At 47.4% G+C, this 17,975-nt stretch overlaps 1 protein-coding gene across 7 annotated transcripts in view; it reads right to left on the minus strand.

The window, feature by feature from the left end:
• Window positions 1-1,019: 1,019 nt before the first annotated feature.
• Window positions 1,020-17,975, minus strand: part of LOC103647051 (uncharacterized) — a 38,714-nt gene continuing 21,758 nt past the window's right edge. For 2 of the 7 annotated variants that reach the window (XM_035965355.1, XM_035965354.1), the window contains 4 exons: window positions 14,135-14,251; window positions 13,894-14,042; window positions 1,526-1,597; window positions 1,048-1,359 (listed from right to left, as the gene is read on the minus strand). In XM_035965355.1, coding sequence (XP_035821248.1) covers window positions 1,293-1,359; window positions 1,526-1,597; window positions 13,894-14,042; window positions 14,135-14,251 — 405 coding nt within the window. In that variant the 3' untranslated portion in view covers window positions 1,048-1,292. Of the gene's footprint in view, window positions 1,360-1,525; window positions 1,598-4,195; window positions 4,488-10,617; window positions 14,043-14,134; window positions 14,252-17,975 lie in introns of those variants that run through there. The other 5 variants (XM_035965353.1, XM_035965356.1, XM_035965350.1 and 2 more) reach the window with 4 other exon arrangements.

The raw sequence follows: 17,975 nt of genomic DNA on the forward strand, positions 1-17,975 counted from the left end.
GCCTAGGAGTGGAGCTCGACGTAGTCATGGAGAACAGGGTTAATGGCCTGATCAAAGGACAGGAAAATACCCTAGACAAGGTGGCCGTCGTGAAGGAGGACACGCACAACGACAACACCGAAACTGGATGAAGTCGGAGGCACCAAGGGTGGTGGGATACCATAGGAATTGTTGGGAGCGACGACGTACGGTGATAGAGTAGCGGGAAAGGGAGGTCAGGAGTTCGGGAGCCGCAGGGGCTACTTGCGGGGGAAGCGAAGGCACAGCCATGGAAGTGGAGCCAAGGTGCGGCCCCAGCGAGAAGAGAGGTGGAGGGAGCTGCGGCACGAGGAGTTTGTTGAGGACGCAGAGGCGAAGGTGGCTGCCACTAGGGTGCCGAGCGACAAGGGAGGGGCCACGACGGGAGGCGGCGTTGCTTGGTGGGGAGGCCCGGCGACGCCCTGATGCGGGAGGAAGAGGGTTGGCCACATAGGAGCCTAAGCAGTAGGGCTGACATGGTGATGTAGGAGGTGCAGGGCCGCTGGATCTGATCGAGGGCGACGCCCGGCAGAGCGAGGATGTGCGATGGCCGTGCGTGACCCAGCGGTCAAGGCAGACGCGGTGGAAGACGTGGCGGTAGCCACGGACGCGACGCACCTCAGAGGCGACGTGGAAGTCGCTCAGGCAGATGCAGCAACCCTTTGGCAGCGGGTGCGGCGCCGCCGCCCCTCCGCTTCCGCACGACCGCGAGTCAAAGCACACCGCCGGAGAGTGCTCCTCCAAGCGCTGAGCGGCAACACAGGGTGGCGAGGGTGGCCGGCGTCAGTGTCGGCGTCAATGTCAGCGACGCAACCAGGCGGAGAGGCGGTGCACAAGCTAGGGCAGGGGGCGGCTGTGGGAGGAGGGAGGGAGGGAGGAGAGAGAAACCAGACTTTGGTACCAAGTTGGAGAATGAAAACTCTAACCCCAACTGGGTTAGGAGCGCATGTATATATAATGAGTAATTAGACAAGCACATTAAACAGAGGGTATGCAATTAATTACATAGAGACTAGCCCCAAAGCATACTCCAAGCCATACAAACAACGTCGCCAGTTTTACCCGATGCAGCATCCTTTCATTTGGTTGGTGTGTGTAAGTGTCCATCCACCCGTACAGTGGAGAGAAGCTGTTCGAGGGCCAATTAGTTGTCTAGATATAGTCATATAGTTCAGTCAGGCTCTAGAACCGACCGTTAGGCCTGCCCCATGCGGTGCAAATATTTTTAACTCTAATATTGCTCTTTGGTCTGATCTCTGGTGCAGGCTGATTGCTTACTTCGTTGATGTTGGCATGTTAATTTTCAGAATTTCCATCCCGTCTTCACACGCAACAACGAGCCTGCGTACGACGTTAAGATGCACCGGTCAGGTCAAGAAAAGAATACTGGATGTATTTTTCTTTGGACTAATATTATAATTAAAGTCAAACAGATGTACAGATACTTGAGCCAAAATTAACGTTCTGTCGCACATGCACTACCATAAAAAAAACAAAAGTTGTATACCATATTGAGTCCGCTGTGTCTTTGAACGCCGTATGTAGAATGGAGGACTCAAGGCGAATGATTCTCTCAAGCCTGTATATATTATGTGTAATTAGAACATAACCTTTAGCTATTTTTGTGAAACATCCACTACCGGAATCAACCTCTTCGCCGAGTGCCGGAAGCACTCGGCGAAGTCTTAAAAACACTCGGCAAAGGCTTTGCCGAGTGTAACACTCGGCAAAGAAGGCTCGGCAAACAGTACATCGGCAAAGACTTCTTTGCCGAGTACTTTTCTTCGGGCACTCGGCAAAGATCTTTGCCGAGTGTCAAGGTGCACTCGGCAAAGAAAAGCGACCGTTACGGCGCCGGTTGACGGAGACGGCGGTTTTGCCGAGTGTCAATGGTGACACTCGGCAACGAAGATATCTTTGCCGAGTGTCCTCCTGGCAGCACTCGGCAAAGCCGCCTTGTTTGCCGAGTGCCACTTGGGACACTCGGCAAAGAGCCCACCAGGGAGGGTCCCCATGTCAGGCTCTTTGCCGAGTGTCCCAACTGGCACTCGGCAAAGCCGACCTCTTTGCCGAGTGCCAGCGACACAACACTCGGCAAAGAACCTAAGCCGGTGCCCAGGTCTGTGCTCATTGCCGAGTGTTATGACCCAGACACTCGGCAAAGAGCCTCTTTGCCGAGTGTTACACTCGGCAAAGTGACCAGTATGTATCTTTTTTATTTGTTTTTTGTTTTCCATCCACACAAACAGAAAATATCACATATATATCACATATATACATCACAGATATCATCACAGACATAAATAGCCAACACAAACATAAAACCGTGACCACAAACATAAATATCCATCACAAACATAAGTGTTCAACACAAACATAAGTCTCAAACGTCGCAAGCTCTCACATAAGTATTAAACAGAAACATAAGTATTATACATAAGTTGTGAAGTCTAAAACAACGACTCATGGAGGTGGGCGGTTTGGCCGGGGTTGCGTTGGGCTGAACCCTTCCGGAGGGTTGTTGGATGCCGCCCCAGATTGGCCCTGCACAAAGAAGAGATAGCATGTGTTATACCAGATGCATTACAAACATCTAACTACAATTTTGGTACTCACAGGAGTGTGGAAGAGAGTAGGGTCAACTGGGGGGAACAATGGAGGTGGCGGAGCGATGCCCTGTGCGGCGCCAAGGCTCTGCATGTACTGGAACATCTCCGCCATCCTCTGATCAGCCGCCGCCCGCTCCGCCATTATCCTCGCCTCCATCTCTTCTAGTTGGGTCTGTAATATTACAAGCCAACGTTATAGTAACTCAAAGACTAGGTATATAACTAAAGGAAGGACGAGTTACAGAAGCACTAACCTCGAGTTGTGAAATGCGATGCTGTGAGCTGTCGTGCCGAGGTCGAATGGCTGGGCTCGAGCCAGTGCTCCTTGCTCTCACCTGAGACAGAGTGGGAGTGGAGGACGAGTCGATTGCCCCGTCGGCAATCCAGTACCGCCCATGTCTCTTGCCTCCTCCGACCCTCATGAGCACATCGGGGTCGATAGGCTCGGTGCTCGGATCATAGTCTGGGCCATGGACCTCCTGCGCCATGGCGGTGTAGTCATGGAGGCGGCTGTAGACGGCGGGGTTGGTGTAGGCCTCGGGCCCGTCATCCGGGTTGTAGGTGACGTCGGACGTCGCCTTACCCTTATGGGCCATAGCATAGGCCGAGAAGGTGGAACAAGGCCTGCCACCATGTGACGCCGACTGCAACGAAAACCAACGAGATAGTTAGAAATAATATCTAACTTAGTGCTATATATCGAAATAAAAAGGTGGCGTACCCATGCTTCGGCATATTGGCCCAGGCTCCGGCTGCCTTGGTGGTGCGAGGGCCCTTGCATCTGCAAACGCCGTTCCCGGCTAGCTGTGTGCACCTCGTCCCACTCAGCCGAACACCACCTATCCACCATCTGCTCCCAGCAGAGAGGATGTGCGGCGCACCAATGTGGAATCACCTGCAAAGTAAACACATAAAGTGCATATCAGAAGATAAAATAAAATTCATGCATGGAGTACTGGTACCAAACATGCATGACTTTACCTGCATGTACTGCTCCCTGGTCAACGACATGGTTCGGGCTTGAGGTTTGGTCACCTTCTCCCCAAGGACGGAGCCGTGGTAGGTGATGATGGCCTGGATGCGGGCCTCATAGTGCATGTCCACGACGAGCTTCTTACAGCACGTGGTGGCCACCACATCCGCCCTAGCCTCGTATCCAGCATCGCATCTGAAGAAATCCTGCATACAAAAACGATGTATCCATACATTATTTCAAGAATTTGCAACGAATGCGACATATTTTATATTATACTAAGACTTACCCACAGCTCTTGCTTCACCCGCTCCGCCTTGTTATTGAATTCCCTGCCGTCCCGGTCTACTGCATCGGGGGCGACGGCGTAGTGGTCGAAGGTGAAGGCTGGGCCCGTCACTCCGGCGTACTCCACAAGTCCAGGGAAGTGTTCCCTGCACAGCAGGCCGAGGATGTTGTTGGGGGGGCGACGATGACCCCCAGCATAATCCAAAACCGTCCAAGACCTGTCCAAGTGATAAATAAAAAGTATTAGTTTATATTATGATTTTGAACACATAATATGAACAAGAATGAAGAACATAAAGTTACATACCTCTCCCCTTCCGGCCGAATCAACGGCCGTCTGTCCCGAAGTATGGGACGCGGCGGGAGACTCGCGGGGCCTCGCAGGTAGATGCTCCTCGAACTAGAGCCGCCTGAACCTGAGGCGTCCTGCTGCTGGTCGTCGTCGTGCTGCTGGTCGTCGTCGTCCTGAGGCGCCGGCTGCTGCTGCGCTGCCTGCTCTGCCTCCTGCTGCTGCGCTGCCTGCTCTGCATCGTCCGCCGTCCTACTCCTCCTCCCCCTCCTCCTCCTCAGGAAACCGCCCACCATATTTGTCCAACAACCTGCAATTAAGAGTAAACAAATAAGCACATATAAAAAATGTATTTAAAAACAGGTGCGAAATAAAAAGTCATATAGCATTACATCGATTAAAAATAATCTTCATATGTGTCGGGGTTAGCCGGATCAAAACTCTCATCATCACTATCAAGCATTTCAATCTCAACACCATCGGAAGACGCAACCTCATCATTGCCTTCAAGGATTACTAAGTCATTATCATTTTGCACCTCATCATCCTCCTCATCAACAACCATTTCAATATCTACGTCCATTCCGATAGCTTCTGTTAAGTCTATCTCAAATCGCCCTTCTAGCCCATCTTCTTGGAAGAACTCTCCATCATATGTGTCCGGGTCTAAGTTGTAATCTTCATCGTTAGGAACAGGTAACCTCCCATGCGGCGATACCTTATACACAACATCCCAACCCTTAAGATGTTCTTTCGTTTGACACGCATATGGGAGATAATACACTTGTGTGGCCTGTTGGGCCACGATATAGACATCGTCTCCTGCTAAGGTGGAATCTTGTCGAATTTCGACTATCCCAAGATTAGAATGTGTCCGTCTCGTCACTTGAGGGTCAAACCAGTGACATTTGAATATCACTGGAGTAAGAGGTTTGGAACCATAAAAATTGAGCTCATATATTTCTTCAATTCGTCCAAAATAATCGACATTGTCAAGCCCTGGCGTAAAGACTCCAGAACACGTTGTTTTCCGATTGGGCCGACTTTGGTCGTAGTGTGTTGTACGAAAACGGTATCCATTGACGTCATACCCAGAATATTTCTTGACCCTATAAGCAAAGCCGTTGGCTACTTGTCTCAACTCGGCACTCATAGACGGATCTCTTTGGCCCTGCAAGTATTCGCAAGTTAAAAGATGCTAAATTGAGTTCAAAGACGTATCTCTTTTACAAACTAAACACGTACCTTACGTTTGAACCAGGAAATGAAATCGGGCAACCCATTTCGCGCACCCTTTCTAAGAAGAGTGTCATATTCCTGTGGAGTGGGGTCCCTTGATCGACGCCAGAATTCATGAAGAAATTGTTCCATGTATGGCGTCACCTCTTCAAGGTTGGTCAATACGTATAGCATGATATGTCGCCACTCGTCATGATTCAGGGTCTTGGTGGTCGAGCCACTTGCGCTTCCGAGTTGGCCTCGAAATATGCTAAGGTTCGATTCATTGTCGCCATCATTGTAACGAGGGGGTGGATTATGCACGCTCGGCAGTTTGTCACCATAATAAGTTGTTGTGAAGTTTGAGACCTCCTCTAGAATGTATGCCTCTGCAATGGAAGCCTCGATTTTGCATTTATTTCTACATTTCTTTCGAATAGTCTTTAGACATCTCTCGATTGGATAGCACCAACGTCCCTGCACGGGGCCCCCCATTCGTGCCTCATAGGGGAGATGAAGAATCAAATGCTGCATTGGATTGAAGAAGCCGGGTGGAAATATCTTCTCAAGCTTACACAGTAAAACGGGGGCCAATCTTTCCAAGTCTGCAACCACGGTCCGAGATAACTCTTTTGCACAAAGCTGACGGAAGAAATAGCTCAACTCTGAAAGCGTTAGCCAGACATGCTCAGGGACATAGCCTCGAACCATCGCAGGAAGAATCCGTTCAATCCATATGTGGAAGTCATGACTCTTCATCCCTAAGACTCGCATAGTAGATAAGTTCACCCCCCTACTCAGGTTAGCTGCATACCCATCAGGGAACATCAACATCTTGATCCACTGAAGTACTTCCTTCCTCTGGGCCCTGCTTAGGACGAAATCGGCCTTAGGCCTTCTCCATGTCTTTCCGCCACTTGGCGGCTTCATCTCTAGTTTTGGTCTATCACATAACGCTGCCAGATCCACTCTTGCCTTCACATTATCCTTTGACTTATCAGGAATGTCCATAATTGTTGCCCACAGTGCCTCGGCAACATTTTTTTCAGTGTGCATCACGTCAATGTTGTGTGGAAGGAGCAGGTCGTCATAATAGGGGAGCCGAGTCAAGCCAGACTTATGTGTCCACATATGCTGCTCACCATATCCCACAAAACCACCTTCTGTATTGGCCACGAGCCCATCTATCTGTTGACGAATTTCGGCACCAGTCATCGCTGCAGGTGGGCGGTCTGTCACTACGACACCTTTCGTAAAGTTCTTGATGTCTAGGCGGAATGGATGGTCAGCAGGAAGAAATTGTCGATGTTTATCGAAGGAAGAATATTTGCCACCCTTTTTCAACCAAATGAACCTGAGAGCTTCCTTGCAAACTGGGCATGGGAACTTACCGTGAACACACCAGGCACAGAATAGCCCATAGGCCGGTAAGTCATGCATGGAGTACTGGTACCAAACATGCATTCTGAAGTTTGTCTTCGTAGCTCGGTCAAACGTCCATACCCCTTCCTCCCAGGCACGTACCAATTCATCGATCAAAGGCTCCATGTACACGCCCATTTTGTTCCCCGGGTGTCCGGGAATTATCAACGACACGAATATATTCTGCCTTTGAAAGCACACACCAGGGGGGAGATTGATTGGGATAACAAACACGGGCCAACATGTGTACGGGGCAGCGCTCATTCCATAGGGATTGAACCCATCTGTGGCCAACGCAACACGTACATTACGAGCCTCTTCGGCTTTCTCACGGTGAATGTCATCAAAGTGTTTCCATGCTTCACCATCTGATGCGTGCACCATCTTGTCAGGATTGTATCGTTTTCCATTTTTGTGCCAAGTCATCTGTTTCGCGGATTCCTCTGTCATGTACAGACGCTGGATCCTCGGTACGAACGGAAGGTGTCGTAGGATTGTCAAGGGGATGTCGAGCTGCCTCTTTTGTCCATCACCAGAGTCTACCTCCATAAACCTAGACGAATTACACTTGGGACAGTACTTTGCCTCCGCGTATTCTTTCCTAAATAGCACGCAGCCCTTCGGACAAGCATGAATCTGCTCATACGTCATCTTGAGTGCACGAAGTAGTTTCTGTGCCTCGTACATGCTCTTTGGCAGAACGTGATCATCCGGAAGCAGACTCCCAATAACCGTCAACAAGCCATCGAATGCGTCTCTACTCATGCTGTACTGCGACTTGAACGCCATTACACGCCCAATGGCATCCAGTTGAGAAACCTTTGTCTGGCCGTGAAGGGGCTTCTGTGCCGCGTCGAACATGTCGTAGAACGCCTTTGCAGTCGGCTCTGGCTCTTCATCCATACATCCTCCCGTGTACTGTGCCTCCTGATAGTCGTTCAACATATCCGCTACCCCCGCATCCGCGTCATAATCCTCGACACGTTGTCTCAGCACCTCCTCTCTCGTACGATGGGCTTCACCATGAAATATCCACCGAGTATAGCCCGACGTAAATCCATTCTTCCAAATATGTTCTACCATGGTCTTCTTTGGTTTTCTTTTCCGGTTGTCACATTTGCTGCACGGGCATGGAACTAGACTCGCTCCTTTAGCAGCTTCGCCATATGCCCGTTCCACGAAATCATCGGTCTTTCTAATCCATTCAGTGGTGACATCGTTCCTTCCTCTACGGCCCGTGTACATCCACTCACGGTCCTCCATCCTATAACATATATAACCGACTATAGTTTAATATAACATGTAAAAAATTTGGCAGCACCTCCCCTGTACGGGGATGTTTACAAAACCTGCAAATAAAACTATCGGCACGATGGCCGACATCCACAAAATATATCTAATTGACACACAGAGTAGAAACTCTCTAAATTAAATAAACATGTATTATAAATTTAATAAACACACATACTAAATTCAATAAACACATAATATAACAATAAACATACATATGACAATATAACAATAATATAACAATAAACATACATAAATTTAATAAATTTATTAAACCTTTACGGTTTGGCGACGATCGGCCGGCGGCGGCGTGCCGGGCGCGTGGGCGGGCGGACGGTGACGACTTGCCGGTCGCGTCGGGGGCGGGCGGCGGTCGGCTCGCCGGCGTTGGCGTGCCGGGCGCGGCGAGCGGGCGGGCGAGGGCGGCGTGCCGGCGTGGGCGCGGTGAGAGGCGCCGGTGGCTTGCCGGCGTGGGCGCGGGGAGAGGCGGCGGGCGAGGGCGGCGTGGAGAGGCGGCGGGGAGAGGGCGGCGTGGAGAGGGCGGCGTGGAGAGGGCGGCGGGCGAGGGCGGCGAGGGCGGCGTGGAGAGGGCGGCGAGGGCGGCCGGGCGAGGGCGGCGTGGAGAGGCGGCGGGCGAGCGGCCGGGAGAGGCGGCGGGCGTGGCGGCGGTGAGGCAGAGGGAGAAGAGAAAGGAGAAGGAAAGGAGAAGGAAGAAGAAAGCCGGCCGGGCGGCCGGTTAATTAAAATTCTTTGCCGAGTGCCCGCGATCCGGCACTCGGCAAAGATTTTTTTAAAATTTTAAAATAAACTTTGCCGAGTGCCGGATCACGGGCACTCGGCAAAGGCTTTTGTGCCGAGTGCTATTTGTGCAGCACTCGGCAAAGCTTTGTTCTTTATTCTTTGCCGAGTGCCACACAGTAGGCACTCGGCAAAGACTTCTTTGCCGAGTGTCATCCCTAGACACTCGGCAAAGTATATTTTTATTTTTTTGATTTTGTCTCCCAAACTTTTTGTGGTATGTTCCTACACTATGTAGACCTACATGTATCATTTGTGGACAATTATAACAGAGATTCAATCGTTAGTAGATTTAGTTCGTTTATTTGAATTTCTTCGGAAAATTCAAATTTGAACTGCAGGTCACTCGAAACTTGGAAAACCGTGCATGAAAAAATGATATTCATGGTACTTAGCATAAGTTACGACCGATTTCAGAAGCGTACCGGAAACTTCGAGCAACATGCTCACTAAACATGGCCGTGAACTTGGCATCCACGTGTTTAAAAATTGTATAAAACACAAACAAAGTCAGAAAATCATGAAACTTGTCCCCGTGTCATGATATCATATGTATAGACTGTGATAAAAATTTTAGAGTATTTGGAGAAAGTTGTGAGACACTATGTGTAGAAACCTAAGAGGACTACACATGAAATCATAGAGTTTCAATGTGGATCTCTTAGGTTTCTACACATAGTGTCTCACAACTTTCTCCAAATACTCTAAAATTTTTATCACAACCTATACATATGATATCATGACACGGGGACAAGTTTCATGATTTTCTGACTTTGTTTGTGTTTTATACAATTTTTAAACACGTGGATGCCAAGTTCACGGCCATGTTTAGTGAGCATGTTGCTCGAAGTTTCCGGTACGCTTCTGAAATCGGTCGTAACTTATGCTAAGTACCATGAATATCATTTTTTCATGCACGGTTTTCCAAGTTTCGAGTGACCTGCAGTTCAAATTTGAATTTTCCGAAGAAATTCAAATAAACGAACTAAATCTACTAACGATTGAATCTCTGTTATAATTGTCCACAAATGATACATGTAGGTCTACATAGTGTAGGAACATACCACAAAAAGTTTGGGAGACAAAATCAAAAAAATAAAAATATACTTTGCCGAGTGTCTAGGGATGACACTCGGCAAAGAAGTCTTTGCCGAGTGCCTACTGTGTGGCACTCGGCAAAGAATCATCTTTGCCGAGTGCCAGCCGCTGGCTCTCGGCAAAGACTGACGGCCGTCAGCTTTGGGACGGCCGTTGACGGCCCTTTGCCGAGAGCCCACTTTGCCGAGTGTTTAACACTCGGCAAACCAGGCTGTGCCGAGTGTCTACCTATGCCGAGTGTCCGGCACTCGGTAAAGAGCCTCGTTGCCGAGAGCCTAGCTTTACCGAGTGCGGCACTCGGCAAAGCCGTCTTTGCCGAGTGCCCGACAAAAGGCACTCGGCAAAGATTGCAACACTCGGCAAAGCCTTGGATTCCGGTAGTGATCAGATAAGAACTTTGTTAGTTACCACTCATTGCATAGAGAAGAATGTGACATGTCTATGCAGGCGCGCGCCCACACACACGCACACACACACACACACACACACACACACACACACACACACACATATATATATATATATATATATATATATATATATATATATATATATATATATATATATATATATATATATATATATATATATATATATATATATATATACTCTATTTATCACCTAGAATGATGAACCCAACGGTTCATTACCAGGACCAACCGGCGGGCGCGCCCGCACAACTCATTTCTTAGCCACATCAAGTCATTCCAATCAAGATTAAATCATTCTAGTAAATATTAAGTAGATTTTTTTGAAAACATTAAGTTATTATGGTTTAAGCCATTTTTTTGTGTTTCCTCATACATTTCTTATGTTACTTGTTCAGTCATTCCAGAAAATATTAAGTCATTATAGCGTCCAGACAACATTTAAGTCATTCCAAAGTCTAGGTAACATAAATATAAAGTCATTTTTCAGAAAACATTAAGTTATTATTGTTCCAGCCATTTTTTCTGGGGTTTCTCAGACATTTCTTATGTTATTGGTTCAGTCATTCCATAAAATATTAAGTCATTCTAGCCTACAAACAACATTTATGTAATTATATGTAACTTTAAGTCATTCCAAAGTATATGTAACATAAATATTAAATCATTTTTCAGAAAACATTAAGTAATTATTGTTTCAGGCATTTTTCTAGGTTTTTCAGCTAAATTTGTAATTTTTGAGGGTATTTATTAAGCCATCAGAAATAATGTTATTTGATATTATTTTCACATGAAATAATGTTATTTAGTAAAAAAATTATTAGTGGTTTATTTAACATTGGAAAGTAAATTTTATTATGTAATACACATCTACAGTAGTGTTAACAAACGGAACATATCTGTCACCCGTTTCGGAACGGCATAGACACATGTGAAGTGTGTTGGGCTAAAATTGTCTCTTTATTGGACAGCCTCGGAGTGACCGACAGATCTCATATTTATGACAAGGCATGGGTTCAAGCGTAATTTCGGTAGCATAACCTATCCTTTCCTATAGATGTAGGGGCATGATTTCTTTGTAATAACTGATGGTTTGTGCTTATCTTCGACGACTGCCATCAGAGATAACCTTATTTCCGACCTTTTTGAACTGACAGACCCTTGTTGTCGAGCATAGACCCTAAGACATCGGAAATAAGTAATGTACTATGACCTGCTTTTACTGTTGTGCGCTTCTTGACTCTTATGGTTCTTCCCATCCCAAGTGACTTTCATCTTAGTTTTTTACATGGCTTTCTATCACATGGATGAGGTTTTCGAGTTTTATGTCTCAAACCATTTCTTTGTGCATGGATGTTGTCGATCCAACCATCAAGGGGGAGAATGTGAAACCAAGTTGACAAGAACCTTTGAAATAGATTTGAATGCTTTTGGGTTTGCATGAAGCTCTTGCCCCTCTTATTTGACTCTTTGGTTGTGTTTAGCCTCGCCCTTTCTTTGAGAAACTAAGAGTTGAGAGTTCTTACTTCGAGCTTTTATCATCTTTCCTCATGTGAAGTGGCCTTGTGTTTGCTTCTACTTGCCTTTTGGGAACTTGACTGAGTTCCTTCTATTGCTTTCGGACCTTCTATGATGTGCTTTAGCGGTGGTCAATGCACTCATCAAGTGGGAGATTGAGATACCAAGTTGAGAAGTGCTTTGGCTCAAGAAATTTAAGCCACTTGAGATTGGACGCCTTTTGAACTACGAATTGAGGGGTGCCATTTAGTAGAAGCTATCCTTTAAATCTTTCAAATGGACTAGAAACTGTAAGAACGCTCAACAAAATTGCTAGTTTCTAATTTGGATGTCACTAACACATAAAACCCCATAAACAGGCCACTGCACTTTTGAGTATACATTCAATAAATCAATTGGAGTGGAAGCTAAAATTAGAGCCTAAATTTATTGATTGTTAATGGCCTTCCAGCTATGAAGATTGCTAAGACTATGGATGGCAACGAGGCTATCCCCATGGGGTTTGCCTTAAGGTTCTTGTCCCCTTGTGATGAATAACTAACACAAGAGTTTAGATGTTTCTTTTTCCTTTTTTTGGTTGAGACTATATTTCATATTTGCTTGACTATGCTAACGGCTAATTGAATGTGTCATGTTGTGTTAAATTTAATGTGTTGTGAAACAAGTCTCTAGACACCGAGGTGGTCGACAGGTGATGGAGAAGGTTAATGAAGGGCCCGTGCGCAATGGACCAAGAGCAATGATGGGCAGACAAGAACGCTTGTATTGAAGGAGTAAGAGGCCTAGGTTGGACCATTCATGGCTCACATTGGGCACATGAAAGATAAAGAATAGATGGGTGATGAAGGCGATGCTGACTAGAGTCAATGACATAGTTGAGCCAGAGGCACATGAAAGATTAAGAGGGGAACTCTAATGTAATTGTGGTTATCTAGTGCCACTAGGTGTTGACTAATAATGCATGTGCATTATACCTAGTAACATGGTAATAAAGCTAGCTCCACTTTAAGGAGTTTAGCAAGGTCAGGAGATGGTGGAGTTAATCACGACCATCGTGCATATGCTCAACATGGAGATAAGAGATGGATGAAGATGGAAGCAAAGGGCCAAGACAAAGGATTATCGACTAGGTTTTACTCTTGCCAGCAAAGGTGCAATAAAGTGCACAATCAAATTTATGATAGACTGCCATACTATTACGAGATGAACTCTAAAGTAATTATGGATATATATGTCACTAGGTTTAGACTAACAATACATGTGAATTAGATCTAGTGACGTGATGAGGAGGCAAGTGAAAAATACTTCTAAAAATATTTTTGAAAATGCTAACTCGGTGCTAAAGGTGTTGGTGTTTAAAGGAACACATTTAGAGCTAGCACACATGCAAAAAATGGTTTCCGATAAGCTATTGGTGGAGGTTTTTAGACTCATAAAAGCTCTCTTGTGGGCGCCGAACTGATGCCACCAGATTTACTCGAGCAAGTTGAAGAAAGAGGCGAAGGTCATCGGAGCTTTGTTGGAGGCTACTGAAGTTTACTGAAGTAATGTGCACTACATTAATGTTGTGTTTGGTTGAGGAGCCAAGTAGAACGGAGTCGTTCCATCCCTGATTCTAGCGGTGATCCATGGATCTGAAGTAGTAAAACTTTAAATATGATCAAGTATGTCGTAACTACTCTCTCCGTCCCCAAAAGAGTTTCGCTATGGGATTCATGTTGTTCAAATTGTCTTAGGTTTAATTAGTTTCTAAAAAAATATTAGCAACATTTATATCTCCAATTTTTTAATGAAAATATTTTAGCGATTCATCTAACAATACTAATTATACACCATAAATATTATAAATATCTTATATATATTATAATTAAAAAATTAACTTGTTGGAAAGCGAGAATGATATTTTTATGAGACCGAGAAAATAGGCACGAGCATATGAAATACCTGTAGGTAGTGGCGTCCCACAAACAAACAGTCCCATCATCTAATCTGGTAGCCAATATTGGAAGTGTGGGGTGGCAAGCAACATCACGCATCTCCCGCTGGTGAACAAGGAGCCTGTGGACAGTTTTTTGTGTCTGTAGATCCAATATCTGATTTGACAAAAAAGAGACAGAAGGTACTAGGCTAGTTACTGTCCAGTTTCAGTCATTTTAATTCTTCATAATGGAGACGGATGACATACTGTTGCCTTCTGGGACCAAATGTTGAGAAGGAACTGGCGATCAGCATCAGTGAAATAATCAACGTTGTTCGGACCAAACAATGTGGTGATAGGGGTGGAAGAATGAATCTCCCAGACCTGCGAGTAATAAATAAGATCTTTTAACCAAAACAATTGATATTTAAATTTACACCAAATTACCAACCATTGCCATTATAAAGATATCTAAAGCAACCTAAATTGTTCATCTAAATTGCATCTCTACCATTATTAAAAACAAACTAAGATCTCTTAAATCTGTATAGTATTGCTGAGGACCGAGGACCGAGGACCGAGATGACGCTTCCCCTCCCGCCTCCTTGACTCCCTCCTCCATCCTTTCGCCTTCCTGCCTTGGCCGACGCCCCTGCCTCCTCCTCTACCAGCCCCACGCCGGTTCTTATTCCAAGGCTGGTGGCCACCGCACTTTCCTCCCCGGCGTCGGTCGCTGCTCCTGTTTCTCCTTTCTCCGGTCCTGGCGGGCGTACAAAGGCCCAGCGCTGGAGTGACGAGGGCGGCCATTCTTCGGCTGCTGCTCTGGTGCGTGGTGCAACCCGGCGTTCCTTCAAGGAGGCGTTGCTGGCTGCAGAGCATCCCGCTACTGGTGGCGCCGCCGGTGTGACTGGTGGCGATGGCTGGATAAGAGTGGAAGGTCGCCGGGCTCGACGTGGTGCTGCTGTAATTTCGAAGCCCCCGTCAAGGCCAGTCCCGGTCGACTTGCGCGGGAAGTGTTTCAATTGCTTCTCTTCTTCCCATCGTGTCGCTGCATGCTGGAGCTTGGTTCGCTGCTTCTCCTGCCGGGGGTCTGGTCACCGGGTGCTCTCGTGCCCCTCCCGGCGGTCGTCACTGTGCCCCCCTCGACTTGCTCGGGTGTGGTGCCCGGTCGTTAGGGGGGGCGCTTCTCTTCCTGGACGTGCTCAGGTGTGGCGCCCGGTCTCCAGGGAGTCCTCTTCGGTTGCGACCCCTCCCGGTGCCATGGAGGCGGGTCTTTCTGGTGGGCTGAAGAAGCGCACTCGTCAGGGTCAGAGGAGGAGGAAGGTTGCTGGGGACATGCAAGTTGATCGTGTTGTTTCTGGTCAGGTGGCGTCTGATTCTTCGCCTGGGGGGCCTGCTCGTCTTGTGAGGTTCCTTCGACGCTCCAGGAAGGTTGATCAGGCCGAGGCTGACCTTTGTCGGGTGCTGATTGTCTCTGTTCTTGGCCCGGGGAGCTCTGATTGTGTCGCGGTGGTGTTGGAGCAGCTCGCCTCAAGGGTTTCGCTTGAAGCTGACGCGCTCCACCTCCGGCATGTTGCATCGAACTCTTTCCTCGTCTTCTTCCCCTCGGAGGATATGGCTTCACGTGCCTTCATTGGTGGGCAGTCGCTTTTCGTTCCCCCCGTCCGGCTGCACCTTAGGCGTTGGTCTCGTCGAGCCTTGGCCTCTGGCGGGGGCAGCCTGCCATTGCTCAAGGATATCGAGGTGGAAGGGGTCCCTGCTCACCTCTGGGGGTTGGAACCGCTGAGCTCCTATTGGATGGTCTGTGCATGGTTCAGGGACTTCACCCAGATTCAGTGGACAGTGTGGATATGTCTGTTCTCAAGCTCAGAGCGTGGTGTTTCTCTCCGGATGGCCTGCCAGCGGTATTAGATCTTCATGTTCAGGAACCTCTTGTTGTTGGGGAAGATGCAACCATTGTCCCTCGCACCTTGGTTTATCCCATTTCTGTGAAGGTTATTCCTCCTGGTGATTGGCCGAGAGTGGACATGTCTGAGGTATTGCCTCCAGTTGTCGACGACGAAGATGACATGGATCAGTTTCAACAGAGGCGACGACTTCTTGGGCATGATCATTCGGTTTCTTCGGCTCGGCCCTCGGTGCATTCGCGGCTTGGGCCGCGAACCTCTTCTTTGTCGGTTGCTGGGCCAGTTGATGACGCAACACTCCCAGTTGTGTCGGCTGATGAGTTGACAGTGCCTGGGTCTGCTGCTCCAATTGACGTTGTAATTTTCCCATGTGCTTCGGTTGAAGAGTTGATGGCGCCTGGGTCTGCTACCAGTTGATGCTGCAATTCTCCCAAATGCCATGGATGGGTCTGCTGAACCAAAAAATCCTTGTGCTGTGGTTGTAGAGTTGACGGCGCCTGGGTCTGCTGAACCAGTTGAAGCTGTAATTCTCCCGAGTGCCCTGGCTGCTGTTGATTCCAATTTGTGCTCTGCAGACGTGTGGGGTGCTGATGTTAATATTGTGGAATCCTCTAGTTCTTTCATAAATCTGCATGGGAGGCCGGGGCTTTCGCTGAGTTGCTAGTTAAGTACCAAGCCGCTGTGTTTCAAGGCCTACTCCAGAAGGAAGAAGACACTGGTGGTTGAGGAATTGGTGCTGTCACCCCAATTGCAGGAATTCAGAAACTATCTCGTTTTGCCGACGGCTCAACTGTTGCCTACTCCTCTTATTGTTAAGCGCAGAAAGTTGATGCCAAGCAATTTCAAGCCACGACGTAGCAGGAGGGTTGCGAAGTTTCCCCCTAAGTTGCGTTCTGACTCTGCTGCTAAAGTGTGCAGACTTTTGGGCTTTTGTGATGAGCAGGAAAATATTTCTTTCCAAGATGCTAGGAAGTATGCTAGTTTGTTTGATGCTGCCCTGTCCGGTGATCATATTGCTGCCCTGGCGGCTCTGTTTGGCTGGGAGGTGCCCCATGTGGTGCAGGCCTGAGCAGGTTCTGACCCCGTGTTGATTGCTTGCTTTTAGTTTTTCCATGGAGCCTGGTTGTTTTTGGGTTTGGAATGTCAGGGGCCTCAACAGTCGTGCTAAGAGAGACTCTATTAAGTCTGTGGTTGTAAGCCTCAAACCTGCTGTTGTTTGTCTTCAGGAAACCAAATTGGACTCTATCTCAGACTTCAACATTCTTTCTATTCTTGGGTCCGGGTTCAGTAATTTTGTATTTAGTCCTGCCCATGGGTCCAGAGGAGGTATTTTAGTCGCTTGGCGTGATGGTTCCTTTGTCTCAGCTACCTCAGTAATCAAGGACAATTCTGTTTCGGTTCAGTTGCAAAGTGAAAATGGTCCTCTTTGGTGGTTCGCGGGGGTGTATGGACCTCATCAAGACAGTTTGAAATCTGCCTTCAAGAATTAAGAGATATCAGGAATACATGTGTGGGTCCGTGGATAGTTGCTGGTGATTTTAATCAAATGTACAAGTCAGAAGACAAGAATAATTCTAACATTAATAGGTCTTTATTGGGCAATTTCAGAGGTCTTATTGGCTCCTTGGATCTGAAGGAGATTCCTTTGAATGGTAGAAGATTTACTTGGTCAAATCAGAGGGCGGTTCCCACCCTTGTTAAGTTGGACCATGTTTTTTGCACTACCTGCTGGGAGGAGGCTTTCCCTGATTGTTTTCTTTATAGCAGTGCCTCTGAAGTTTCTGACCACTGTCCTCTAATCCTTAAGCTCAATGCGGATCTTAGAGGGAGGCGTAGGTTTCATTTTGAGAACTTTTGGCCTAAACTCCCGGATTTTTTGGAAGAGGTTGCTGCTTCCTGGGATCAGCCGTTTCAGTCTTCTTGCCCTCTGGAGAGGGTGTCGATGAAGCTTAAAAGATTGGCACGAAGGTTGCATTCTTGGGGGCATAGTGCGGTTGGAAATGTCAATTCTCAGCCGGGGCTGGCTCGTGAGGTGCTGCACAGGTTGGAGATGGCGCCAGACAGCAGGTTGTTGTCTTCAGATGAACTATGGCTGCTGCAGAAATTGAAACAGCACTGCCTTGTCCTTGCTTCTTTGGAGAGGACAGTTGCCCGTTTGCGTTCCCGGTTGCACTACTTTAGTGATGGAGATGGCAACACAA

Source organism: Zea mays, chromosome 2 (genome assembly GCF_902167145.1).
Source record: "Zea mays cultivar B73 chromosome 2, Zm-B73-REFERENCE-NAM-5.0, whole genome shotgun sequence".
Lineage (NCBI taxonomy): Eukaryota > Viridiplantae > Streptophyta > Magnoliopsida > Poales > Poaceae > Zea > Zea mays.